General features: G+C 45.8%; 1 protein-coding gene across 7 annotated transcripts in view; it reads right to left on the bottom strand.

Moving 5' to 3' along the window:
* Nucleotides 1–26,759, bottom strand: part of LOC127001559 (zinc finger protein 384-like) — a 234,110-nt gene that overhangs the window by 7,754 nt on the left and 199,597 nt on the right. For 4 of the 7 annotated variants that reach the window (XM_050866210.1, XM_050866221.1, XM_050866232.1 and 1 more), the window contains 3 exons: nucleotides 2,777–3,045; nucleotides 1,283–1,412; nucleotides 193–360 (listed from right to left, as the gene is read on the bottom strand). In XM_050866210.1, coding sequence (XP_050722167.1) covers nucleotides 193–360; nucleotides 1,283–1,412; nucleotides 2,777–3,045 — 567 coding nt within the window. Of the gene's footprint in view, nucleotides 1–192; nucleotides 361–1,092; nucleotides 1,223–1,282; nucleotides 1,413–2,776; nucleotides 3,046–26,759 lie in introns of all 7 variants that reach the window. The other 3 variants (XM_050866243.1, XM_050866265.1, XM_050866276.1) reach the window with 3 other exon arrangements.

The following is a 26,759-nucleotide window of genomic DNA, read 5'->3' as shown; positions in this document are numbered from 1 at the left end:
AATTAACTATTGGTGAAAAGAAGATCCTGACTGAATATCCCTTTTTTTTTAATAAAATATAATGACAGGCGATAACAGAAATAGAGACGGCTGTCTTGACTTTAGTCGCCAAGGGGAATGGGCCGCGGCGTGACCGTGATAAACGAGACACCGGGACAGTTTAGAAGTTTGTCTTCCGGCTTGATCCCTCACCTGACTCGTGGGTGAAGACGGCGTGGCACACCGAGCAAGGCCACATCCTGAGGGAGGAGGTGAATTGCGAGGTCTCCGGGTGGCAGGCCAAGTGCTTCCGTAGGCTGCCTTCGTTCACATAATGCTTGCCGCAGACAGGGCAGGAGTGGGAGGCGGTGCGGCGCTTGGCTGGAACAATGAAACAAAACCATAAGTGGAAGCATTCTTACTGCTCATGTTCTACTTTGTACCTTAAAATATATAAAACCTGACACAACTCTACTACATGAAATGGTGGCAATTTTCTGTCTTGCGTTACTGAAAATGTGAACATCTGGTTTACACTAAGATTATAACTTTACCAACACTGCTGAGATCATAAAAAAACTAAATCTGGCATGGCTACACTACCAATATACTAAGGAGACATGCAAGGAAGGTCTTCTTTGTGTGGGGACATTGCAAAAAGTCCGAGACACACGAGAAACAGGCGAGGCAGAGCGTAACGAGTGAATGAAAATGTTAACAAAGCGGATGAAGGAGGCGCAGCAGGAGCGGGAGGAGGCCACGCCAGGACGACCGCCCCCCCACTGTCCAGGAGGCTTTGGGGCTGAGTTGTCTACAGTAGAGGGAGCTCCGTGTGTGTGTGTGTGTGTGTGTGTGTGTGTGTGTGTGTGTGTGTGTGTGTGTGTGTGTGTGTGTGTGTGTGTGTGTGTGTGTGTTTGTTTCTCTGTGTGTTCGTAGTTAGTTTGTATGTATGCGTTTAAGTGTTTGTATGTGTCTTTGTTTGTTTACTTGTGAGCGTGTTTATCTTTTTTTTGTGTGTATGTGTGTGTTTGTGCGTGTGTACGTGCTGCATTTCCCCAGATTTCCTCCATTCTTGTGTCCGTCCGTCCGTCCGTCCGTCAACCTCTTAATTACCTCCGACCCCAGAGGCATTGGGGTCCCTGTGAATCTGCTTCATGTGGACCATAAGTTGCTCGCAGTTCATGAAGTACCTGTCGCAGTGAGGGCAGCTGACTGCGTTAAGGCCGCCCATGTTGACTGCGTGCTGTGAGTGAGGGAGACAAGACTCGCTATAGGCATGAAGAACTTTACTACTGCTACCAACCTGCTACTCCAGAGGCGTTTGGGTCCCTATGCGTATACTTCATGTGCTCCATCAGCTGCTCGCCATTCATGAACAGTTTCTGACACTGAGGACAATTGACAGCGTTGGGGCCACCGACCAGGGCAGCGTGCTGTGGGGGAGAGATACCACGGAGGTGAAGTTCTCTCTGTGTCTACCGAGAATGTCTCTTTCTCCTCCATCCCTCGTCACTCTCTCTACACCTTCACTCACCTCTTTTCATTTCATTCCCCCTTCTTCTCTCTTTCTCCGACTCTAAAAAGCCAAAGCTATTTTTACTTTCACCATTTATTCCTCTCAGTTCATTAAAATCTCCCTTTCCTCAATCCTCTCAACTAATGTATATATACAGAAATTTTTAACATGATTTTCACCTCTCTCTCTCCTTGTCATTCCTCACACGGCACCTCTGTCCTGCCTGGTTACCACACGCCTCAAGCCTCACCTTTCAAGCCACACCATTCAAGGACACACATCAAGGACCAAAATGCCTCACAACACCCACTTACCACAACACTCAACACCGTCATCACATGGAATGAACAAACAATGACAAAAAAAAAGAAAAAAAAAGAGAACTACCACCAAGGTACACTCGGGTTGCGTTCCCCTGCAGCGTTAGGCCTCAAAGGTGCTGTGACCACAAACAACCATACCGTTATCCTGTCACACAGTTTTATACCCTTGAGGGAGGTTTAAGAAAGTGGTAAAGTCAGTATCGATGAAGCTGCGGAACAGGAGAAGACAATGCCGGAGACGTTTGGTAAGCACACCCAAAACACATCTTGTTCAAGTATAAACCCCTCAAACTTGCTTGAGTATAAATGATTAGATTCCACCGCCATAGTGACACAGGCGGTCCCTTCCCTATAGGACGACACACACCAGCTCGTGATACATAGTTCTCTGCCTTCAAGAGATACATTGTCTCACGAGCACGGTGAAATATATATCAATACATGGAAATACAAAAAATATATAATGTCATAGAATTCTTATAGATTACCCTGCTCTTTTGTATTTTTTGAAGTACCAACTTATAATAATAATAATAATAATAATAATTCATGTTGTATATTAATAATTCTCACTACTTGTTTGCATATTTGTGAATTGTATTTTCCTCCCTTAACATATATAATGCTGAAGGGATGTTTCCAAGGTTCCTCCTCCTGCTGGTATTATTACTGCCCTTTTATACTAATTCCTGCACCCTTCGCTCCCCTCCCCATCCCAATCCCCATTCATCCTTCCATACCTCTTCTTTTCCCCTCACATTCATCCCTCTCCCACCATCTCCATCCTTCTTTATTCCACCTCCATGCCTCTCCCTTCTCTCCGTGTCCTGGTCTTGCTATCTGATTACAGCTGCTCTCTCTTTGTGTGTGTTTATTTATATTTTCCCTGTGTGAGGCTACGTTAGGTGTGTGCGTCCTGCCCCGTCTTTCATTCACCTACATACCTCTACCTTCTCACCTTCTGTCCCTGTCTTGGTCCTCCTATCTGACAGCAGCTTCTTACTGTCCCTGTATGTGTGTTTTTTTTCTTTTCGGTCGCTACCTTAGATGTGTGAGTCCTGAGGGAGCTCTCGGTGGCGAATCCTTTGCCGCAGATGTTACAGTGGAAGGGACGGTTCTTCATCCTCTCGAGCTGGGCGTCGTGGTTGCGGAGATGTTGCTGAAGGTTCGAGAGTTGGATGAAGGCGCGTCCGCAGTCCGGGATGTGGCATTTGTAAGGCCGTTCACCTGTAATGAAGAAGGAAAGGTTGTGATGAAGAGAAATGTGATGTCTTCCGCCTGAGTTCCTCCTCCTCCTCCTCCTCTTTCTCCTCCTCCTCCTCCTCTTTCTCCTCCTCCTCCTCCTCTTTCTCCTGCTGCTTCTGTTGCATCTCTCCTCACCCCTTCCTTTACGTATCAATCATTATCGTGTTATGACATTTTGTGCTCTTCTAGTTCTTATAATAAAGGTGATATATCTTTGCAAGTCTGTTTGTTTGATTCTCTACATTTCCGCATGCTTGTCTTGTCTGTCTGTCCGTCTGTGTTTCTTTGTCTGTCTGTTCTCTCTCTCTCTCTCTCTCTCTCTCTCTCTCTCTCTCTCTCTCTCTCTCTCTCTCTCTCTCTCTCTCTCTCTCTCTCTCTCTCTCTCTCTCTCTTTTACCCGCTCCTTGTCCTTTCCAACCCGCTGAAAGAATAGGATAAAATAAAACAAACAAATATACATAAAAATCGCCATTCTACAGGCAACTCCGATAGTCATTGTTCCATTGTCTTGAATAAACGATATTTAAAATTGCACCGGCGGGGTTGAACCACCTCTTGTGTGCTTCAGGGGAGCCATCGCTAAACTCCCTCCTCCCTTCTCCCCTATTAAGCCCTGGCCCAGTTTATTTTGGAAGCCGTGTAGTGGTCCTTCATAAAAGACCTCCTCGGCTCCGTGCCTGCCCTTCCTTCATCCATGTCGATCACCAACTACACGGGGAAAAAATGCAATGGTGTGTTCTTGAAAATGATGAAAAAATGTATATCAAGCTTCAAGTAAGATCGACTTAATCACCATCGTGCTTAAGGATGTAACTTTCCCGCACTGGACGAAGAGCGAGGAAGTCAGTGATTGGCTGGAAGTATGGAGGGAGGAGCTAATCAAAGGAGCCTAAGTGGAAGAAGGCGGGAAATCTTTCAGGCTGGTTCTGCCATCTGGCGATATGCACGAGAGGCGAGATGCTGGCCGCGCGCATTTCGTCCGGTTCCGGGAAGAAAACTCACGCTAGACATTCTCGCTTAGTCCCTCCTGGTAAACCCACGTAAGGCAAAGACATGTAAAGGCGATGCAGCTCAAGGGAGAGTGAGGTCTGCCGCTGCCGTGTCAAGGGAGGGCCGCCACGCTTAGGGCGGGACGGAAACAGGAGCCTCGCAGCATCCACAGACGACCGGAAGACATTTGGAGACCCGTTGAGTGGAAAGAAAAAAAATGTTGTGGGAATTCCCGGCACGGAGGCTCTGGCTGTGACCCCGAGCGCTTTTAATCGTAGTGTTTTATAAAGTTTATTGTCACGGCGAGACGTGGGCCATGCGACACCCTCTCTCTCCGCCTCGCATACCTCGGGTCACGTCCGGCCGAGTTGGTAACACTGACAGTTCTTCGCCGCCGGTTCTGTCAACACTGATATCAGGGGAGCCAAGGGTGATGATGATGATGATGATGATGTAAATGAGACTGGTTCTCTTGATGGACTACGGTTGGTGGAATTTCATAAGAGTAAAATTATTTCCCCCATATTAGGAGACGAAACATGTAACCCTTCCATTAGCGCGGCAAAAGAAAAGGAGAAATTACAACGGGAAACTTCCACCCTTTCTCATAAGCTTTAGTAGGTTACCAGCACGAAAACCCGCCAGCAAACCCACAAGAAATTCGCCGAGTATTAAATTGCAGTAGTAGTAGTAGTAGTAGTAGTAGTAGTAGTAGTAGTAATACAAATAATGATAAAATAATTCCAATAACAAAAATAGCAAATGCTTCTTCCGATAAATTAGCTAAAAAGTGAAAAAAAACATGAATAATAATAATAATAATAAAAATACGAATAAAAACAACACTATCATGAAAAAACAGCAACGATAAAAACAACACCTTAATACTTTCCCCTATTTAGGTCGAGGTTTCTGTCTGCTTATTTTATCTTTCTCTGTTCGATAGTTACGTTGACTGATTGGGTGATTTATTGATTGATTGATTGATTGATTAATAATGCACGAACGCAATACAGGTAAGAGCGAGGTGGGGGTGGGGGGGGTGGGGGGGGGGAGAGAAGACGAGGAGGCGTGTGTTGTGTCTTCTCGCTCTTGTATATTCCTTCCTTTTTTTCTGCTTCACACACTATTGTACACATGACACTAAGGCATACAAAGGAGGAGGAGGAGGAGGAGGAGGAGGAGGAAGAAGGGGAGGAGGTTAGTGTATTACTCTTCTATGTTTCTATTTTTTTTGCTCCACTTACTTAGGTATACATGACACTTAGATATACAGATGAGCGAAGAGGAGGAGGAGGAGGAGGAGGAGGAAGAAGGGGAGGAGGTTAGTGTATTACTCTTCCATGTTTCTACTTTTTTTGCTCCACTTACTTAGGTGTACATGACACTTAGATATACAGATGAGCGAAGAGGAGGAGGAGAAGGAGGAGGAGGAGGAGGAGGATATGGAAGAGGAGGAGGAAGAGGGAGAAAAGGTCAGGGCATTACTTTACAACGTCCTACGCTTCTCTGCTGCACTCACCAACGTACACAACATCCTCACAACCTTTTTCTCTTTACTAGCCAGCTGACCAAAGATGGATAGACAAGGCTAATAATATAAGAACTCTCAACGTGGTGATATATTTCTTCAAGAGTACATCATCACCAAAGACCACAGAAATTAAGCTGTATGGATATTTTTCTCTCTAACAACAACGTCATTTTTTTATACATCTTCAAAGCTTGGCCAATAGTATCTAATCCGATGCTGTATCCTCATCATCGCCAAAGACCACAGAAATTAAGCTGTATGGATATTTTTCTCTCTAACAATAACGTCATTTTTTTCTATACATCTTCAAGGCTTGGCCAATAGTATCTAATCCGATGCTGTATCCTCATCATCGCCAAAGACCACAGAAATTAAGCTGTATGGATATTTTTCTCTCAAACAACAACGTCATTTTTTTATACATCTTCAAGGCTTGGCCAATAGTATCTAATCCGATGCTGTATCCTCATCATCGCCAAAGACCACAGAAATTAAACTGTATGGATATTTTTCTCTCAAACAACAACGTCATTTTTTTATACATCTTCAAGGCTTGGCTAATAGTATCTAATCCGATGCTGTATCCTCATCATCGCCAAAGACCACAGAAATTAAGCTGTATGGATATTTTTCTCTTTAACAACAACGTCATTTTTTTATACATCTTCAAGGCTTGGCCAATAGTATCTAATCCGATGCTGTATCCTCGAAGCATGAGAGAGAGGTGAGCAGACAGGCAGGCAGGCAGGGCAAGCAGGCAGGCAGGCAGGGCAAGCAGGCAGGCAGGCTAGTCCTTCTGCTACCCTCACCACTATGACTGGCTGTATTCGCGACCAGCTGTCTCCCGCCGCCCACCACCACCACTACCACAACCACCACCTGCCTCCTCCACGGTCACAGCCTCCCTCTCTCCCTCAGCTGCCCGACACAACAACAACAACAGCATCAACAACAACAACCAGGAGGACCAGTAGCGAGGTTCCTCTGGTTATCACATCCCTCCGCCACCCCGAAAAGACGCCCTCGAAAAGAAGCCTTAACCGGGACCGCCATAAAACAGCACGAGATTAGAAATGCGAAGATGAAAAAGAACGAAAATGTAGCACATAAATGACATAATCAGTCAGGATGAAATAAAGGGTCACGGCCCATAAAAACTAACGAAGGGGGAGTAACATATCTGCAACATTGCAATATGTAAATGAGGTGAGGGTTGAGAGGAAGGGGGAGAAAGGAGGAGGAGGAGGAGGAGGAGGAGGAGGAGGAGGAGGAGGAGGAGCATTACGCGAGGCTCAGATAATGGGGAGGTCGGCTTGAGGTGGAGGCAAGAGAAAGGGGAAATGCGCGGCAAAAAATGAGATAAGGGGAAAAGAAATTAAAGTTGAGAAATGGTATAAAAAATGGTACGAGGAGGCAGGCGAGCAAAACAGAAAGAAAAAAAAAGGAGGAATTCATTATTGTATGTATAGGAAGGACAGATATAAAAGAAATAAAAATAAATTAAAATCGACGTAAAATAGATAAAAAAAATAAAGAAGAAAATGAAACAAAGTCGAAAAGGAAGCGAAGAAAGGGATAAAGGAAGAATGAAGGAGGGAAGATGGGAGAAAGAGAATAATATTACGTAACACATGAATATAACAATCACTGATTGCACAGATAGATGAAGAGATACATAACTGATTAACACTCACAAAGAAACGAATGTTGCACGACACACACACACACACACACACACACACACACACACACACACACACGATGAGAGAGAGAGAGAGAGAGAGAGAGAGAGAGAGAGAGAGAGAGAGAGAGAGAGAGAGAGAGAGAGAGAGAGAGAGAGAGAGAGAGAGAGAGAGAGAGAGAGAGAGAGAGAGAGAGAGAGAGAGAGAGAGAGAGATAAAAACACACACACACACACACACACACACACACACACACACACACACACACACACACACACACACACACACACTTCTCCTCCCCCCATCACCCCTCATCCCCCCCCACACACACACACCCGCCTCGCCCACAAGCAAGCCACAGCTAAAGCCGCATCTCTCGAATTTAACTTTTCTCCCCGGTCCGGATATTTCGCCGAGTTCGCCGCCGATCGGAAAAGACGAGCCTTAATTTGGCATGCACGGTGGACGCCCGGACACTAGTTATTAAACAATTTCCTAACTCAATTCCAATTTACACAAGTTCTATATATATGTACCGAGGTGTATTGAAACTCCGGGCCGTTTTATCACCTCCGCCGCGGAATACACAATGTTGAGGTGCTCGACTAATGCTTTTTCTTTTTTTTTGTTTTTTTCTTTTTACTGCTGTTCTGGGAATGCGTGTTTTTTTCCCTTCTCTTCTTCCTCCTCCGCCACGCTTTTTTTTTTTTCCTTCTCGGTTTTATTGTCAGTTTTCCCTTCATTGCGTCCATTTGCTTGCCTCCAGTGTTTCCGATTGGATTATTTGTGTGTTTGTTTATATATGTGTGTGTTTGTATCTTTATCATTCTCATTCTCTCGCTCAATAACATTCCCGCACAACACAGAATACCCGAGGGAAGGTTTAGCCAAAACAGTTCAGTACCGTGAATAATAATAATAATACATTGGGGAATTGACAGGCTTCTAAAAATTTATACAGGAGAACACGAGACGAGACAGAAAGACCAAACAAAACAAAAAAAAGTCTAGGTTGTGCGCATACAAATTTTGGTGATGGTGGACTATTCGAAAACCAGGAAGGAAGATAGATGGTGTTGAGTTTACGAGATAGAAAGATAGATAGAGAGATAGAGAGAGAGAAAGAAAGAGAGAAAGAGTCATGTTCCTCTCCTGGCGGGTGGGTTCTCTCTCTCTCTCTCTCTCTCTCTCTCTCTCTCTCTCTCTCTCTCTCTCTCCCTACCTTGGGGTATGTCAGGAATGCTACGCCCCCAGGACACCCACGGGGGCCACCACACCCCCGCCCCGACGCCCTCCCGCCCACATGCTTCTCTCAGGCCCCGCTCAAACGTCTCCTTCCTTGACCCCTTATGATTCAGCCCCGACACCCCGACACCCCCGACAACTCCCACATACCGCCTCTCCGCTGTGTCAGGTTCCCCTCTTGAATGTGTCTGTTAGTGTGTTTGTAGCCGGCCTTCCTTCCGTCTCTATCCTCTGGCCTGTTTGGTTGTTCATCTCTATTTCTGTTTGTATCTGCGCTTCCTGTTTGGTTGTTTCTTTCTGTCTGTTTGTTTAGGTCTCATTGTCTTTGGTGTGTTCCGTCTGCTGCTTATTCGGGTTCGTTGGGGAGTTCTTTTTCCCCCTTTTTTAACTTTTTCATGGTTTCCGAGGTTGTCACTTTTTGTCTAATGGTTCGTTTGGACAAATCTTACTAGCCTCATCTTACTAGCTCTGATCCCGTGTGAATGAATGCAAGATTTCGACTATTATGGATACTCTATAGTCACCAGCCTAGTATTTACCTTCATGAAATGCGTCCACAAGTAAATCAAACAACAAAGAGTTAATCCTGAGACTCGTGTTACTCTTCCTCTACAACATGACACTCCTCGCTACTACATAGAGAATCAAACCCTCTATTGACTCCCTTGCACGCTGCTGTCTTCGGTTCACAATCCTTCAGGCGTGGACGAACACTTTTTACTCACGCCGCGCCGCCTGTAAAGATCATCCCGCCTTCCTTGCAACACGCACTCATCTTTAGCGGACCCTCCCAGCCCCCTAGAGCGCCGGCTTCTCCCCTCTTCTCAGGGTAAATAATTGTTGTGCCCTCGGTGACAGCCAGCTCGGCCGCCCGGACCGCTGACGACCTCCACGTAACGGGTGTGAGAAAGAGACTGGACGAGGCTCAGCTGTGCCGTAGACATCGCAGGTGAGAGGAAGAGGACGGAGATAAAGGACAGAAGGCAGTATGAGGTGGAGAATGAGGAGGAAGGCGGCGATAAAGGATAGAAGATAATATGAGGAAAAGAATGAGAGCGGCAATAGGAAATAAACAGTATATAAGATGAAGGCAGTGGCGACAAGGAGGAGGGGGGCGATAGAGGACTGAAGACGGTATGAAATGGAGGAAATCAGCATAAACAAGTAAACAGTATATAAAAGAAGGACGGTGGAGACAAAAACAGTTTATATCAAAGCTCCGGAAAGCACGTGAGGCTCCTAACGCCGAAGGAAAGGCAATATTTCTCGACCAATCCCAGGGAACATTCGCAGCATTTTTTCCCCGACAACGCAAGCAAGACTCCCAGGGGTGAAAAATCATCGGGGAGAGAAACAACAAAAGCGAGACGAGGATAAAAAGGAGTAGAGATGAAGGCGAGACGAGGCTAAAAGGGTAGAACAGGGCTTGGAAATCGATCACATACACAAAAATATCAACTCCCTGGCGGCACCTTCCATCACGAACGCGGAGGCGAGGACCATCACACACAGACACACACACACACACACGGCGTTCGGTTTAGCCCCACAATTCTTCCTCAGAGGGATCACAACACACGGTCGGATATACCACGCAGTTAACGCAGCTTCCTTGCAAACAACACCAATAACAACAACTCAAAAGAAACACAAACACAACCATCACTGCTTTACATAACTAGCAATCATAAATAAGATAAAACAACTCTACTTTCTTTCCTCCTTTCTCTTTACTGAATCATTCGACGCACTTCTTCCACTTCTTTCCTGCTAGCTACTCCTCCTCCTACCCCTCTTTATCACTATCATCCCTCCCTCTCCTTCTTTCCGTCTCTCTCTCCCGCTCTCTCTCCCTTCGCGTCCCAGCGCCATTAACACAATCAAGCGGCGGCCACTGTTGCAAGATGGCCCTTCCTTTATGTTGCAAATGTACGGCATTGTTGCAGGCGGTGGGTAGGCTTAGGGAGTGTCAGTGGCCATAATTCACCCGCCCCCCGCCGCCACCCGCCCCAACGGACCGAGGAGCACAATTAAAAGAAGAGAGAAAGAGGGACGAAGAGAAGGGCGAAGGGAAGAAAAGGAAACACGGGGGTGAGGCAAGACATACGCACGTACAGCCATGAACGTAAATAGTGACGCATTGTATTTATGGCTCCGCTGGGCTTGGGTTTGGGCTTTTGTGTGTGTGTGTGTGTGTGTGTGTGTGTGTGTGTGTGTGTGAGAGAGAGAGAGAGAGAGAGAGAGAGAGAGAGAGAGAGAGAGAGAGAGAGAGAGAGAGAGAGAGAGAGAGAGAGAGAGAGAGAGAGAGAGAGAGAGAGAGAGAGAGAGAGAGAGAGAGAGAGAGAGAGAGAGAGAGAGAGAGAGAGAGAGAGAGAGAGAGAGAGAGAGAGAGAGAGAGAGAGAGAGAGAGAGAGAGAGAGAGAGAGAGAGAGAGAGAGATACTAAACCACCACTATACGACCACGACTACGACCACCCGCCCAAAACAAGAACGACACAGAAAAGAAGGAAGACGCAAAAAATCTTCCAGAACAGCAACAAAAAACAACAACAAGAATACCGTAGACAAGACAATTTACTGCAAGATAAAACAATCACGAAAAAACCCCCCACTTGGAACGAAGAAAGGAAACACACAAACACAAATGAAAGCTAAAAAAATAAAATAATTACGATAAAAGAACGAAATAAAAACAACGACCCCCTCCCCCCGATCCTCCCCCCGAATGTTCGAACTAAGAAAGGAAAAAGAATCAAACATCAACAAAAAAAAAAGGAAGGAGGCACAACGACGAAGCATTTCCCGCCGGAAGACAACTCGCCTTCAATAATTTCGGCGACAACACGCTCCACCAATAAAACACAACTCGGGGGACAGGTAAAGATCGCCGCGGTGCTGAAAAAAAAACACAAACGAAGAAGAAAAAAAAAAAAAAGGACTTCGCGGAAATAAAAATTGGTAGGTGGTGGTCGGTGTAGGAGGGGGGAGGAGGAGGAGGAGGACCCCGGCTACAAGTGACCCAAACTACCCTTAAATAATTCGCCAAAAAAATCCAAAAAATCCATTTCGAACACTCCTTGGGGCCAAATGATACACCAGCACGAGGAGGCGGAGAGAGAGGGAGAGGAAGAGGAGTGGGGGAGAGGCTGGAAGAGGAGAGGAGGGATAAGGAGAGGAGACGGTGATGCTAAAAAGAGTAAAATGACCGGGACAAAGAGTAAACGAGGCTGAAGAGGAGGAGAAAGTAGAGGGGGATCAAGGGAGAGAGAAATAAATGAATGGAAAGAAACCGAGCGAGTCAGACACACACACAAAAAAGGGTGTGGCAAGAAGCGGAGAGAGTGAGAGTGAGAGAGAGTGAGAGTGAGAGGCGGCAGGTGTACGGCGCTAAAGCCCGGTAGGGGAGGGCATAAAGGGACATTGTGGCGGGAGGAAAGAGAGGAGGTGGCGGCGTGCTGAGGGCGAGGAGGGGGAGAGCCATGGATGGGTGAAAGGGAGAGTGAAGATGGAGGGCCGGAAGACAAGGGGAAGGAAGGGAGGAAGGGAGGAAGACTGGCCTCGTCGACTCATCATGGGGGGCAGAAACCCTCCTACAGGACCCCCCTTAAACTCCCCCCCCCTCACTTCCCCGCCTATTTAAAGAATTCATGGTTTACTTGGGCGTTTCACTAATTTGCATATAAAACACGAGGAGGCGAGCGAGCATCAGGCGCCATCAAAAGCGATTCTCCTAAGATTGGATAATTAATGTCTTAATGTCCAATCGTCAATTTAGGGAAACACTTATTATTATGCAAGTTTGGGACGGGGCATATTTTGGCGCCTAGGCCCTCTGGCGGGAAGGGTGAGAGCTCTTTCCGCCGCGGCCGAGCAGAACTAAGAATCGGCCGCGCAAGAATGAGCCTTGGAAGAGGACCCCAAAAGAGGCATTCTCCCCGGGGTGGCGGCGACTCGCTACATATTAGAGGCTGTACTGGAAGGCAAGGAAATTTAATCTAAGGTGACGGAAAAGAGATTATCATACGACTGCAGATTATTCTATTTAGCGTCTTGAAGGGAAGGAAGAAGCGAAGGGAAGGAGCAAAACGGCGCGATAGGGAACCCTCATCAAGAAAAAGGAGGAGAAGGAGGAGGGAAAATGGCTCCTTCCTCCAAGTCACTGGAAACACAACTGACGGAGGCGAGGCGGGACAGATCGGCGCCAAGGAGACCCAGAACGCTTTTAGAAAACATTCCCTCGTGAAAGACGGAATAAAACCACTTTCCTTGAGACACGCTTGGGAACCCGGCCGGCGAAAATGGTGATGATACAAAAACAATAAAAGAAATAACGATGATAATAATAATAATAATAATAATAATAATAATAATAATAATAATAATAATAATAATAATAAAAGCAGCTAGACATATAGATAGATAATTCATAAGGACAGGTAATGCATGTTAGGTAGGAATGTACGGCAAGGTATAAATAGGGAAGGCAAATGAAACAAGTGAACAAGGAGAGAAAGAGAAGGAAAGGTGGAAGGAAAAAAAAGAGAACGTAGAAAACAAAGAAAAGGAAAATCGAAGGTGCAATGAGAGATATGGACAAGGAAGAGGAAGCACGAGAAGTTAGAAAAGCCAGGAAAAGAAGAGAAGAAAAAAGGAGGAGGTTGACAGGAAAAATAGAGAAAAAAGAGGAGGAGGAGGTTGACAAGGAAGAGGTATAAAGAAAAGTTAGAAAAGCCAAGAAGAGAAGAGAAAAATGAAGAAGGAAGAGAAGAGGAAAAGCTGCAATGAGACAGGTGGGCAAGGAAGAGGTGGATGAAAAGAGAAAAAAAAAGGAGGAGGAGGAGGAGGAGGAGGAATGGCCACCGTCTAATGAAGGGCGCGAACACTTACATAAATTTCAAGACTGGGGACTCGCGGGCCGCTTCGGGATATGCTAATGTCCGTCACTAATTAATGTTACTAATAATAAGAGATCGATCTAACGCGACCACACGGGAAGGAGGTGAACAGGAGGAGGAACAGGGGCAGGAGCAGGAGGAGGAGGAGGTGCGACTGTTATGTGCGTGTGTGTGTGTGTGTGTGTGTGTGTGTGTGTGTGTGTGAGAGAGAGAGAGAGAGAGAGAGAGAGAGAGAGAGAGAGAGAGAGAGAGAGAGAGAGAGAGAGAGAGAGAGAGAGAGAGAGAGAGAGAGAGAGAGAGCGAGAGCGAGAGCGAGAGCGAGAGAGAGAGAGAGAGAGAGAGAGAGAGAGAGAGAGAGAGAGAGAGAGAGAGAGAGAGAGAGTCAGTCCCCAAGCTGCTGGACGCGAGCCGCACCTAAAGACACTTCATTTCAACCAAGAGCTGCAAAAAAAAAAAAAAAAAAAAAATAGAGGCAATTTGAAAGACAAATGAGAAAATGAGGTAACTCGGTTATGGTAAACAGATGGGCTCCAATTTTCGCTTTGTCTTCAGTAAATAATTCTGGAATTTGTAATGATGTTAGCTTTCGTAGAATTTACTCTCAAAACGAAGCCTTGCGTAGCCGCGTTTTATCGCCGGAATGATTTATGCAATCTTCAAATTAAGCATTTCGTCGGAGGATTGGCGCTCCGTGTTCGAAAACAATATGCAAACAGATATTACGTTGCACAAAGGTTCGGGAAGACTGCACGGGGAAAACACTGCTAAAACACACACACACACACACACACACACACACACACGCACACACGCACACATTCTCTCGTGAAGAAAAGACAAATGGAGCAAGAATGTTCCTTTGCTGACATGTGAAAATATATATTGCTTCAGCGTTCTTCTTCTTATCATTATCATTATTATCATTATTCTTATTATTATTTATGTTATTATTATTACTATTATTATTATTATTATTATTATTATTATTATTATTATTATTATTATTATTATTATTATTATTATTATTATTATTATTATCATCATCATCATTATAGCTATTATTACATAAGTATAAAATTAGAAAACAATGAACGAAACAATAAAGAAACACTGAAAAAGAAAATATACACAACAAGAAAAAAACAGACAAAATAGCGTTGCGAGTTTGCAGCCGTTGATGTTATGAATAAAACACACATACACACACACACACACACACACACAGACACACACACACACACACACACACACACACACACACACACACACACACATCTACCAATTCATACATATCTATATCAGTCAATCAACCAATCAGCCAATCAATCAATCTCTACCTATATCTATCAATCTGTACACAACCACCTATTCATCTCCACCTAAACAGACAAATAGCTGGAAAACTAACTATCCTGTGGGCGGGCAATGATGGATACAGTAATAATGAGACGCGCGCACCGTCGAAGAGGTGAATCGTGATCTTTTTAGACATTCTGGCAAAAAAGTGTTGGTCAAAAGACAAATAATGGGGACAGCTGACCTTCTCCCTCAATATACAAGTGGTGAAATATGTAGGGCCGGCTGATGACTGGCGAGGCAGGCTGATGGATGGGACTCTTACCCCGCGACCCCGAGGGAGGGAGGGAGCGAGAGGTGGGTGAAGGGAGCGAGGAAGTGAGAAAGAGAGAGAGGGAGAAAGAGTGTGTGTGTGAGAGAGAGGAAGAGGGAGAGAGAGAAAGGTAGCGCCTCACCTCAACAAAATCTCTAGGAAAATATATAGCAATACGAAGTCGTCCTCCTTCTCCCCCTTTCTCCTATCTCTCCTCCATCTTCTTCTTTCTCCTTCTTCATCCACCTTCATCCTTCATAGACGCGAGGGAACAAGATGCCAATAATTGATAGCGAAGGAGGAATGTCAGACGATCTTTTTTCTTTCTTTCCCAGCCATTAGGGAGTCGGTCAGTCAGTCATTTGTTTGCCGAGGTAATTAATGGCAATTTGTAGGAGGTCGGTCACACAGTTAGGGCAGAGAAAATTACCCTTATTCCGTGATAACGCTGGGAACCTCCATGACTTATTGATGTGCGGGGCTGAGTGATGTATTAATGAAGGAGAGAGAGCGAGAGCGAGAGAGAGATATACAGATAGATAGAGATAGATAGACAGGAGCAGACAAACAGAGAAGCACAAATAGATATAAAGATAGATAGATGCAGATAAACAGATAAAGAGGGATAAAGATTGATAAATACATAAAAAGAGATAGACAGAGAGAAAGGGAGAGATAGACTGAGAAAGAGAGCGCGAGAGATACACAGATAGACAGAGATAGATAGACAGACGCAGACAAGCAGAGAAAGAGGGATAAAGAATGATAGACAGATAGATATAGATAGATACAGAAAGAGAAAGAGACAGAGAGAGAGGGAGTGAGAAAGAGAGCGAGAGAGAGAGAGAGCTAACTTCTCAGCTCACACAATCTCTGCTCGGGAGGGGACTCTGGAAACTCCCGACTCTGGTCTGAAATATGACGCGACTTTTTCCAACTTTGGCCATTTGCAGAGTGATAAACCGACCCTTCAGCTAACTCTGTCAACGGAGTCTCCTAAATTCCTTTTAATTATTTATATATAATTTCTTTCTTTTCCCTTTCCACACGACAATGGAGCCACGTAGACCATGCATGCACCTCTGCTACATATAAATTTTACCGTATAGTGTGTGTGTGATAATAATAGAAAATGGTGAGGTGGTTTATTCGCGTAGCCGTAGCTCTTGTATCTGAATTTATACTCTCTTTTGGCCTACCCTCACCTCTTCCTCTGTCGCTCCCCGGCCTCCCCTCGCCTCACTCTCCGCCCCTAATGAAAAGTCAACCGTAGAGTGAACTTCGGCAAATACTTTGAAACTGCGTCGATCTCCTGCCTCGAAAATAAATATAAAAGTTGATTCCACATATGAGACGATGCCTGAAAGAGAGAGAGAAGGAAAGGGAGAAAGAGAGAAAGAGAGAGAGAGAGAGTTAGAGAGCGAGAGCGAGAGAGAGAGAGAGAGAGAGAGAGAGAGAGAGAGAGAGAGAGAGAGAGAGAGAGAGAGAGAGAGAGAGAGAGAGAGAGAGAGAGAGAGAGAGAGAGAGAGAGAGAGAGAGAGAGAGAGAGAGAGAGAGAGAGAATATAAAGAAGAAAAAACTCCTCAATCAAAACAAAACTTTCTTGATATTTGATAGTGATATAAGAACTTCCGAAAAAAGTTTTGCCTTATTCCACCAAGTGTGTTAATTTTTCTTCTAATATAAATTCCTGTGTGAGAGAGAGAGAGAGAGAGAGAGAGAGAGAGAGAGAGAGAGAGAGAGAGAGAGAGAGAGAGAGAGAGAGAGAGAGAGAGAGAGAGAGAGAGAGAGAGAGAGAGAGAGAGAGAGAGAGAGAGAGAGAGAGAGAGAGAGAGAGAGAGAGAGAGAGAGAGAGAGAGAGAGAGAGAGAGAGAGAGAGAGAGAGAGAGAGAGAGAGAGAGAATGAAAGAAAGAAAGAAAGAAAGAAAGAAAGACAGGTGGCCAGGTTTCAGGATCACACACACACACACACACACACACACACACACACACACACACACACACACACACGCAAAAAAGAAAGAAAAAAAAAAAGAAAAAGAAAAGCGAAAAAACTCCCTGACCCGAAAATCATCTTTAAATAAGGATTAATAATTAATTTCTTAGTCTTGACAAGGTCTCTTATGCAAATTAGTCTCCGCAGAGCTGAACAAACTCCGCCCTTCACCCCTTGATGTGTGTGTGTGTGTGTGTGTGTGTGTGTGTGTGTGTGTGTGTGTGTGCAATGTTTTTTTCTCCCCCTGTAGGATCGATCAATGTTTTTATGAATCCGATGTGTGTGTTTCTCTTCATTACTTGCATAATTACGTGTAACAGTTAACGAGATTAGCAAAATATACGTTCATTTTTCCCTCCCGCCCGCTCTCTCTCTCTCTCTCTCTCTCGTAAATGAAACCCACAACACGATTTTTCTTTCCTTCAGCATTAGCAAAGAAAATAAAATCACCAATGCATGTCACCGCGAGTGTTTGAGGCCGTTACGTTTCACTCCTCATCAAAGACACGAGACGAAAGATTTATCATTATTGGCGCGAAACGGCCGCTGAAAAGAACCGTAATGTGTTGCTGATGCCCTTCTTTGACGTGGTATTAGTTTGGCGCGGAAAAAAATAAAGAAAATGATAAAAATAAAGATAGAACAAGGAGTGCGGACGGAGCGTGTTGAAAGCAAGCAAACAAACAAGTAAACAAACAGTAAACAAGACCCCCAAAGAAACAACAAACAACGAAGTGCCGTATCGCGGTAGAACAAGAAGAACGTCAATAGAAGATTAATGAAGGTTTTAATGTTAATATTCTCTCTCTCTCTCTCTCTCTCTCTCTCTCTCTCTCTCTCTCTCTCTCCTAATATACGTAAGCAGACATAAATAAATAGACTGATAGACAGATAGATAGATAGATATATAGACAGAGATATACAGACACTTCTTAATTTTTTTTTGTGTGTGTACGTACGTGTGTGTGTGTGTGTATAGGTGTAGAGGGAGTCGAAGGGGCGTGTCTAGCAGCGGCGATAATTAACGGGGGATCCAGTGCTCTTCGCCGCCAAGACAAAAAACAAGTGAGGGCTGAAGGTTACCGAGAGAGCGAGCGTCAAAAGGTCACGCAAAGAGGCTCGCTGGTGTCTGCCCTCGGTGTGTGTGTGTGTGTGTGTGTGTGTGTGTGTGTGTGTGTGTGTGTTCTTCCCCTAAGGAGGTAGACGAGGAGGAAGAGGGAAAAGAAATGAGAATAGAAGGAGGAGGAGGAGAAGGAAAAGGGAAAGAATAGAGTATAAAAAAGAGGAAAAGGAAAAGAAGGAACGGAAGGAATAATAGATGGAGGAGGAGGAGGAAGAGAAGGAACAGAAGGGAAAGAAGGGGGTATAAAAGTAGTAGGGAAGAGAATGATGCAGAGAAGATAGACGAGAAAGAAGAAGGCGAAAGAAGAAAACTGAAAGAGAGGAAATGAAAGAATGAAGGCAGACTATATCGCTCAGTGTTGTACGTTGAAGAGAACCTCAAGTAGAATTTTATATAAGAATTATTAATAATACATCAAGGGGGGAGAGAAAAAAAAATAAATGTAAGCAGCTGGAAGCCACACCATCACAACTAAATCTTTTTTCACCTTAATTTTGGTTTCTCTTTTAATACCCGTGGACGAGGAGGAGGAGGAGGAGGAGGAGGAGGAGGAGGATAAAGAAGAAGACGAAGAGGAGGAGGAGGATGAGTTTATAAGAGCAGTCGACACTAAAATGAAAGAAATCTAAAAAAAAACAAAAAAAAAACCAACGCAAAAATATGATCTGATATGATGGAGGAGGAAGAAGAGGATGATGATGAGAGAGAAGAGTGGGAGGAGGAGGAGGAGGAGAAAGAGGAAGAGGAAAAGGACACAAGTGAGGTCATGAGGGGATAAACACAGAAAGATGAGCAAGGATAACGAAAAATTAGAGAAAAAAACCAAAAGCACACATGAGCCTGTATTAACGAAGGGGAAGAAAACGACCACGAAATAAGTCAATCTTTTAAAAGGGGTGACTGACACATTTCCCCTGATATAGATAGCCAGCCAGCCAGCCTACGAAAAAAGAGGCAGGTACAAAAAATGACGCGAAAGAAAACGCAATTACATAAAAATAACACACCAATTAATAAAAGGGAAAGCGTCGCCTCTTCTCGTCTCGCTCCGTCCTCGCCGCCTCTCATAAAACATTTTGCCGAATAAACAGAAGCGTCACACCGGCAAATCACACCTGCCCATCTTAATTGATTACCGCCGCTGAAGAGACGCAGGTATCGAGGGCGACGAGACGACAGGTGGAATGGAAGGGGATCAAAATATATCGCCGGGTGAGAGAGAGAGAAGAAAAATAAAAAAAATACGTGTCCATATATCTGTTTTATCTCCCGTCCCAGCATCACCCGGAAAAGGGATGCTCGCGGGGTGGCAACACAACTTAAGATGAATGTCAAATCTTTCTGGAGCAAAGTTTGAAGCCGAGAGAGAGAGAGAGAGAGAGAGAGAGAGAGAGAGAGAGAGAGAGAGAGAGAGAGAGAGAGAGAGAGAGAGAGAGAGAGAGAGAGAGAGAGAGAGAGAGAGAGAGAGAGCGAGAGAGAGAGAGAGAGAGAGAGAGAGAGAGAGAGAGAGAGAGAGAGAGAGAGAGAGAGAGAGAGAGAGAGAGAGAGAGAGAGAGAGAGAGAGAGAGAGAGAGAGAGAGAGAGAGAGAGAGAGAGAGAGAGAGAGAGAGAGAGAGAGAGAGAGAGAGAGAGAGAGAGAGAGAGAGAGAGAGAGAGAGAGAGAGAGAGAGAGAGAGAGAGAGAGAGAGAGAGAGAGAGAGAGAGAGAGAGAGAGAGAAAAACACTAACACAACTCATTATTTCTTCCTTAATACCACACACCATAAGAAACAACAAAACCAATTCAACCTCTCATGAAAACAACCCAATTCATCCCAACCGCCTTTTCACCCTAAACACCAGCTCCTCCTCCTTCTAAACCACATAAAGCCTCACTAACACATCTATAACCGGGCTTCCTCGTACACCTCACGCAGGACAAGCCCAAAAAACAGCCCTGCGCATGAAATAGAAGCGCATCGGTGCCACTACAAGGAAGGAGGCGTTTGAGCGTGGGTTGTCTGCTGCTTCTACTCACAGTCAAGTTAATGTTCGCCCTTCCCTCGTGTCTTCTAATTTAATTTTATCTGTCAAAATATGAACCGGGGGGAGAACTACTGAAGGGGGTGAAAGGGGGGAGGATAGACGGGGAGGATGGTATAGAGAGGCAGCCGGTTCAACTCTTTCTTCTCTTCTCCTCCTCCTCCTCTTCCTCCTCCCTCTATCCCTCCCTTCCACCCCCTCACTCTCCTCCATGGAAAACTCCGGGAGAAGAAAACCTTCCAAATTTTGCCATAAAGACGAAGTGCCTTTTCATTGTTTCCATAAAAAGGCCGTAAAGAAGGTTATGTCGCTCGTTCTGGCAAAGAGATGAAAACGCAGCCTGAAGTCGAAGTTTTTTCCTCCTTTTTTTTCTGGAGGGAGACGAGATAGTGAGGAAGGGGGGAAGGAGGAGGAGGAGTGGGAAGGGGGAAGGGGGAGAGTTGGCTTGACAATTTCAATCCCCTCCCCTTCGTTCTCCTCCTCCTGTTCCTCCTCCTTCCCCTTCCTCTTGTCTCCTCCCCTCTTATAACATCATCCCCCTCCTTCTCCTCATTGTTCTTCTCTTTCTTTCTCTTTCTCGAATTAAATATATTTTTCTTTGTGCTCCCGTTTTCCTCGTCAACGATTTTATCTCTCTAAGACACTGTCCATAACAACGGCAATTTTGTCAATGACGCTAACGATAAGGTCTGTCTGTATGTATGTATGTAAGTATCTCTCTCTCTCTCTCTCTCTCTCTCTCTCTCTCAAACGACACGGAATCAACCACACAGCGAGGGACACATTAGTCGCTGGAAACTCGAGACCTGTGATGCGGTGGTGACTGGCTGACTGACGAGCTAGATCGGCGAAAAAAAATGAGACAGAGAGAGATAGAGAAAAAAAACCCGATCGTGTAATGAGAGAGACAGATGTGTGTGTGTGTGTGTGTGTGTGTGTGTGTGTGTGTGTGTGTGTGTGTGTGTGTGTGTGTGTGTGTGTGTGTGTGTGCGATAATTATATACGTACACGCGATATAACGAGATCAATCAATCGGTGCATACAAAATAAAGCAGAAAACAAGATAGAAGACATTTAAACATCAACTCAAAAGGGATGTTTATTGTACAGACTCACCCTTAACTTCACCCTCACCCTCCCTCACCCTTTCTTCCTTATGCACATCCTTCTTATACACCCTAATTACTATTCTTCAACCATCACCAGCACTACAACAAACACCACTACAACTACCATTCTCTCTCTCTCTCTCTCGGCAGTAATACAGGGATATGCCACCAGTATTGATCGCTGGAGCTCGCGTGCAAGAGGCTGCGGAACGATCAATCTTGCAGAATATAAGTCAGACCAGCCTCGACCCCGCCCCTCCCTCCCTCCTCCCCCCTCCCCGCCACACCTCCCCCCTCCCAAGCCATCCAGCCAACCCTACCCCTATCCCTCTTGTTCTAAGGGGTGTATGGGTGCGTCTCTCTGTCTCTCTGTGTCCCTCATTCTCTGCTTCTCTCTCTCTCTCTCTCTCTCTCTCTCTGTTTTTTTTGTCTTGTTGCAACACTAAGGAAGCTAAAACCTCGACTTCCTCCTCCACGCACACACACACACACACACACACACACACACACACACACACACACACACACACACACACACACACACACACACACACACACACACACACACACACACACACACACACACACACACACACACAAATAAAGTAATGTGAAGTTTATCGGTAAATTGATGTTACTAATTGCGTTTATATTATCATTTCACCGCTGCTACTGTTGCTACTTCTACTACTACTACTACTACTACTACTACTACTCCTACTACTACTACTCCTACTACTACTACTACTACTACTACCATTCCAAGTCAACATTCGTGCACTTATCTTCTTTTCCCTTATTGTTGTCTTTCATTCTCTATTCTGGTTACCATAGGGATCGCAGCTTACCATAATCGCGTCTTTACTGCAACATTTTTCCCTTTCCTTTCCGTCAGTCTCCTTCCACAAGTCTCCTGCACGCCCAAAACAACTTCAGACCCACGCCACCTACTGTTTACAACTTCATCTTAAACTGTAAACTGTACTGCACCGACGAGAGGAGAAGAAATAAAATGCAAATGCGTAAAAAATTGATAAACACTAAGTGGCAGTCCTTGCAGCCTTTCCCTTTGCAACATTCCCCTCTCTTTCCCCTCCCGCCCCTCCCTCTTCCCTTAGTGGTCTTGGGAGGGAGAGTGAGAGAATACGGGTTGGACTGAGAGAGAGGGGAGAAGGAAGGGAGGGAGGAAGGGAGACGAGACACACAGAGAATGAGAGAGGTAGAGAAGGGAAGAAGAGAAGGGAGGAAGGGAGGGAAAGAGGGAAGCTGAGGAAGGGAGAGAGACAGAGAGTGAGTACGGGAGGAAGGGAGACAAGACACTGAGACAGAATGAGAGAGATAGAGAAGGGAAGAAGAGAAGGGAGGAAGGGAGGGAAAGAGGGAAGCTGAGGAAGGGAGAGAGACAGAGAGTGAGTACGGGAGGAAGGGAGACAAGACACTGAGACAGAATGAGAGAGATAGAGAAGGGAAGAAGAGAAGGGAGGAAGGGAGGGAAAGAGGGAAGCTGAGGAAGGGAGAGAGACAGAGAGTGAGTACGGGAGGAAGGGAGACGAGACACGGAGACAGAGAATGAGAGGTAGAGAAGGGAAGAAGAGAAGGGAGGAAGGGATGGAAAGAGGAAAGCTGAGGAAGGGAGAGAGACAGAGAGTGAGTACGGGAGGAAGGGAGGAAAAGAGGGAAGATGAGGAAGGGAGACAAGACAGAGAATGAGTAAGGGAGGAAGGGAGGGGAAGAGGGAAGCTGAGAAAGGGAGACGAGGCATAGAGTGAAAGGTAGCGAATAGAAGAAGAGAAGGGAGGAAGAGAGGGAGGAAGGAAGGGTAAGGGGACGAGGGGAGCATAAAAGAGGCCAGGGAAGAGTGAATGCCTGTTACGGATAATTACTTTAAGTCGGAGATCACAACGTACGCCACGCTAATGTGACGTCATCCTACCTACGCAGAGTGACGCCGACCCACACCTTGACGGGTAAGGGGGGGGGGGGGGGAGGAGAGAGAGAGAGAGAGAGAGAGAGAGAGAGAGAGAGAGAGAGAGAGAGAGAGAGAGAGAGAGAGAGAGAGAGAGAGAGAGAGAGAGAGAGAGAGAGAGAGAGAGAGAGAGAGAGAGAGAGAGAGAGAGAGAGAGAGAGAGAGAGAGAGAGAGAGAGAGAGAGATAAAGTGGTTTGTTTACTCTCTCTTCGGTTACCACAAACACGTCAAAATAAAAATCACACACTTTGGTCAATTTTTTTTACATTCTCTCTCTCTCTCTCTCTCTCTCTCTCTCTCTCTCTCATGCAGAAAAACGTGTGAAACATAAGATTAAGGACGATGATGGCGGTGATCCGGGCGGTACGTTTTTTTTTATCCTTCCTCTTATCACCTTACGTTAAGAAGATAAAGAAAGCTCTCTCTCTCTCTCTCTCTCTCTCTCACAAAACATCAACAACAACGAACTCTATAACACCCATAAAACCAACATCCATCGACTCCTTTCCTCCCCCCCTCCCCCTCCCCCTCCCTCCCCTTCCCCCCCTAGAAAAGGTCGTGGTCGCGGCGTTGCAAGGGTCGAATCTGATCTTTGTTGCAAGCTTTTTTTTTCTCTTCCTGCCCCTCCCTGTCTCACGTGGTCGCTGCTGGCAGGGGTGAGAGTCTCCGTAACCTCAGCAGGGGGGCACTAATCCTGCTGTAGGGGGAGTGGCGGCGGTGGCGTAGGGGATGTGGGGGATTGGCGTGGCGGTAGTGGTAGTGGTGGTGGTGGTGGTGATGGGTAAAAGACTGGGTGTTGGTGATGCTGGTGGTGAGAGGACGAAGGGGGGGGGGGAGGAGGAGAAGGGGAGGTATGAGGCAGGGGAGAGAGAGGTAGGAAGTGGCAGGAGGAGGAGGAAGGGTAAGGGATCAGGCGGTGGGAGTTGGTTAGTTAGTGTTGATGAAGGAGATGGGGGGTGAAGGGGGGGAGGGGGGAGGGGCACGACGATGATGGGAGTTGATAAGCCACGACTAGTAGATAGGCGGGATGAAATAAGATGGAAAGCATGTTAAGGCGAGGAAAAGGAAGGTGAGGAGAAAGGGACTGTGAGTGAACCCACAAAGGAGGTAGAAAGAAAGAGGAGTTAGGGAGATGAGAATGAAGGAGAATAAATATGAGATGAAAATGAGTAGAAGAAGGAAATAGAAGAAGATGGAAAGCATGTTAAGGAGAGGAAAAGGAAGGTGAGGAGAAAGGGACTGTGAGTGAACCCAGAAAGAAGGTAGAAAGAAGGAGGAACTAAGAGAATGAGGGATAAAAAAGTAAATTAGAGATGAAAATGAGTAGATGACGGGAATAGAGGGTTGGAAAGCATATTAAGGCGAGGAAAAGGAAAGTGAGGAGAAAGGGACCGTGAGTGAACCCAGAAAGAAGGTAGAAAGAAAGAGGAGTTAAGTAGAATGAGGGACGAAAGAGTAAATAGAAGATGAAACTGAGTAGATACATGGAATAGAAGAAGATGGAAAGCATGTTAAAAGAGATAAAAAAGAAGGGATGGAGAGAAAGTGTGTGTGAGTAAACCAAGAAAATTATAGAAAGAAAGAGGAATTTAGGAGAATGAGAATGAAGGATAGCAAATAAGAGATGGAAATGAACAGATACAGGGAATGGAAGAAGATGGAAAGTATGTCAAAAAAGAGAGAAAGGAAGAAGGGACAGAGAGAGAAAGGAGTTAAAAGGAGGAATTAGATAGAATATAGGAGGAAAAGAGAGTGAATAGGAAGGATGGAAGAGAAGTAAAAGCGTGTTAAAAGAGGAAAAAGGGATAGAGAGGAAGAGTGCGTGCGTGTGGAGCTAAGAAAGGAGACAAAAGGTGGAATTAGGGAATATGAGGGATGAAAGAGGGCAAACAGGAAGGGTGGAAGAGGAGTAAGAGCATGTTAAGGAAGGAAGGAGGAAGGGAGGAGGAAGGGATAGGAAGAAAGCGTGTGAGTGAGCCAAGGAAGAAGATAAAAAGAGGAATTAGGTAGAAAGAGGGAACATGGGAACACAGCCTCGTGACTTCACATATCAACAAACAGCTGTCGCCGCCCCTCACAGGCAGACACCACCACCACCACCGCCACCACAAATACCATCCCCATAAACACCATCACCACCCTTACCACCACCACCACCACCACCGACACACCCTCATCACCACCAACACTACCACAAAGATTACCACCACCACCACCACCACCGCCACCACAAATACCATCCCCATAAACACCATCACTACCCTTACCACCACCACCGACACACCCTCATCACCACCAACACTACCACAAAAATTACCACCACCACCACCACCGCCACCACCACCACAGCCACCATAAATACCATCCCCATAAACTCCATCACCACCCTTACCACCACCACCGACACACCCTCATCCCCACCAACACTGCCACAAAGATTACCACCACCACCACCACCACCACCACCACCACAAGTTCTACTACAAACAACACAGGCAACCATTAAAATTTCTCTCCTCCCCTTCCACTTCCTCCATCTTTCTCATCATACCAACACTGAAGAGTAAGAAGAAACCGTTCAGAATCCACCTCCACCTTCCACCTTCTCTCCCTCCACCCCTCTCTCCACTCCCTCCTCTCCCTCCTCTCCCCCTTCCAGTGCCAGATGCCAGTTCAATAACAACAGAATTCCTTACATCATTGTCTTTTTTTCATTCCTTTCGTCACTACATCAATACTTTGCTCAGAGCGGCTGGCAGTCTCTCTCTCTCTCTCTCTCCACCCTTCCATTCTAATATAGGTTCGCCAGTAATGATATTCTCCAACAAGCTCACCCCAGGCCCACTCTTTCTCCTCCTCCTCTTCCTCTTCCTCTTCCTCCCTCCCTAACCCTCCCCTCACACCTCCTTCCTTCCCAGCCTCCCTCTCCTCCCCCTTCCCCGTCAGTATTTTTTTCTCCCCTCCCCCTCACGTCCCCCCCTGGGCATTGCAAGGCGGATGGCCAGCATAACACCCCCTTTGCATAATTAGGTAGCTGTGCAATATCGGCGATTGTTTTCCATTGTTGCAGGAGACGGACCCTTGCAATGGCCCCGATTATAACTGACAGCGGAGAGGAATAGGCGTCTCCCTGCACGCTCCGCCGCACACGTGTCTAACTTAACTATATTTGAGGTGCTCCCCAAGAAAGAAAGGAAAAAGAAAAAAAAAGAAAAGAAAGATAGGGAGAGAAAGAAAGAGGGTGATAGCGAGAGTGGGTGCGGGTGCGAGAGAGAGAGAGAGAGAGAACGTGAGAGAGAGGGACATGCGTGGGAAAAATAAGCGATGTGAGTGAAAAAAAAAAAACTAATCGCAAAAAAGCTTGGCGCGAAAAGTGGTGTATGAAAAGAAGCGAGAGGGAGGAACTTTAAGATAAGTGTGAGGAACAGAGCGAATGGTGATGGAGGAGGAGGAGGAGGAGGAGGAGGAGGAGGAGGAGGTGGAAGAAAAAGAAGGTGATGCAGAAAGGGGTAAAGAGGGAGGG

The sequence above is a fragment of the Eriocheir sinensis genome, chromosome 2 (genome assembly GCF_024679095.1).
Source record: "Eriocheir sinensis breed Jianghai 21 chromosome 2, ASM2467909v1, whole genome shotgun sequence".
Classification (NCBI taxonomy): domain Eukaryota; kingdom Metazoa; phylum Arthropoda; class Malacostraca; order Decapoda; family Varunidae; genus Eriocheir; species Eriocheir sinensis.
This window is presented reverse-complemented; position numbering and strand designations above follow the sequence as displayed.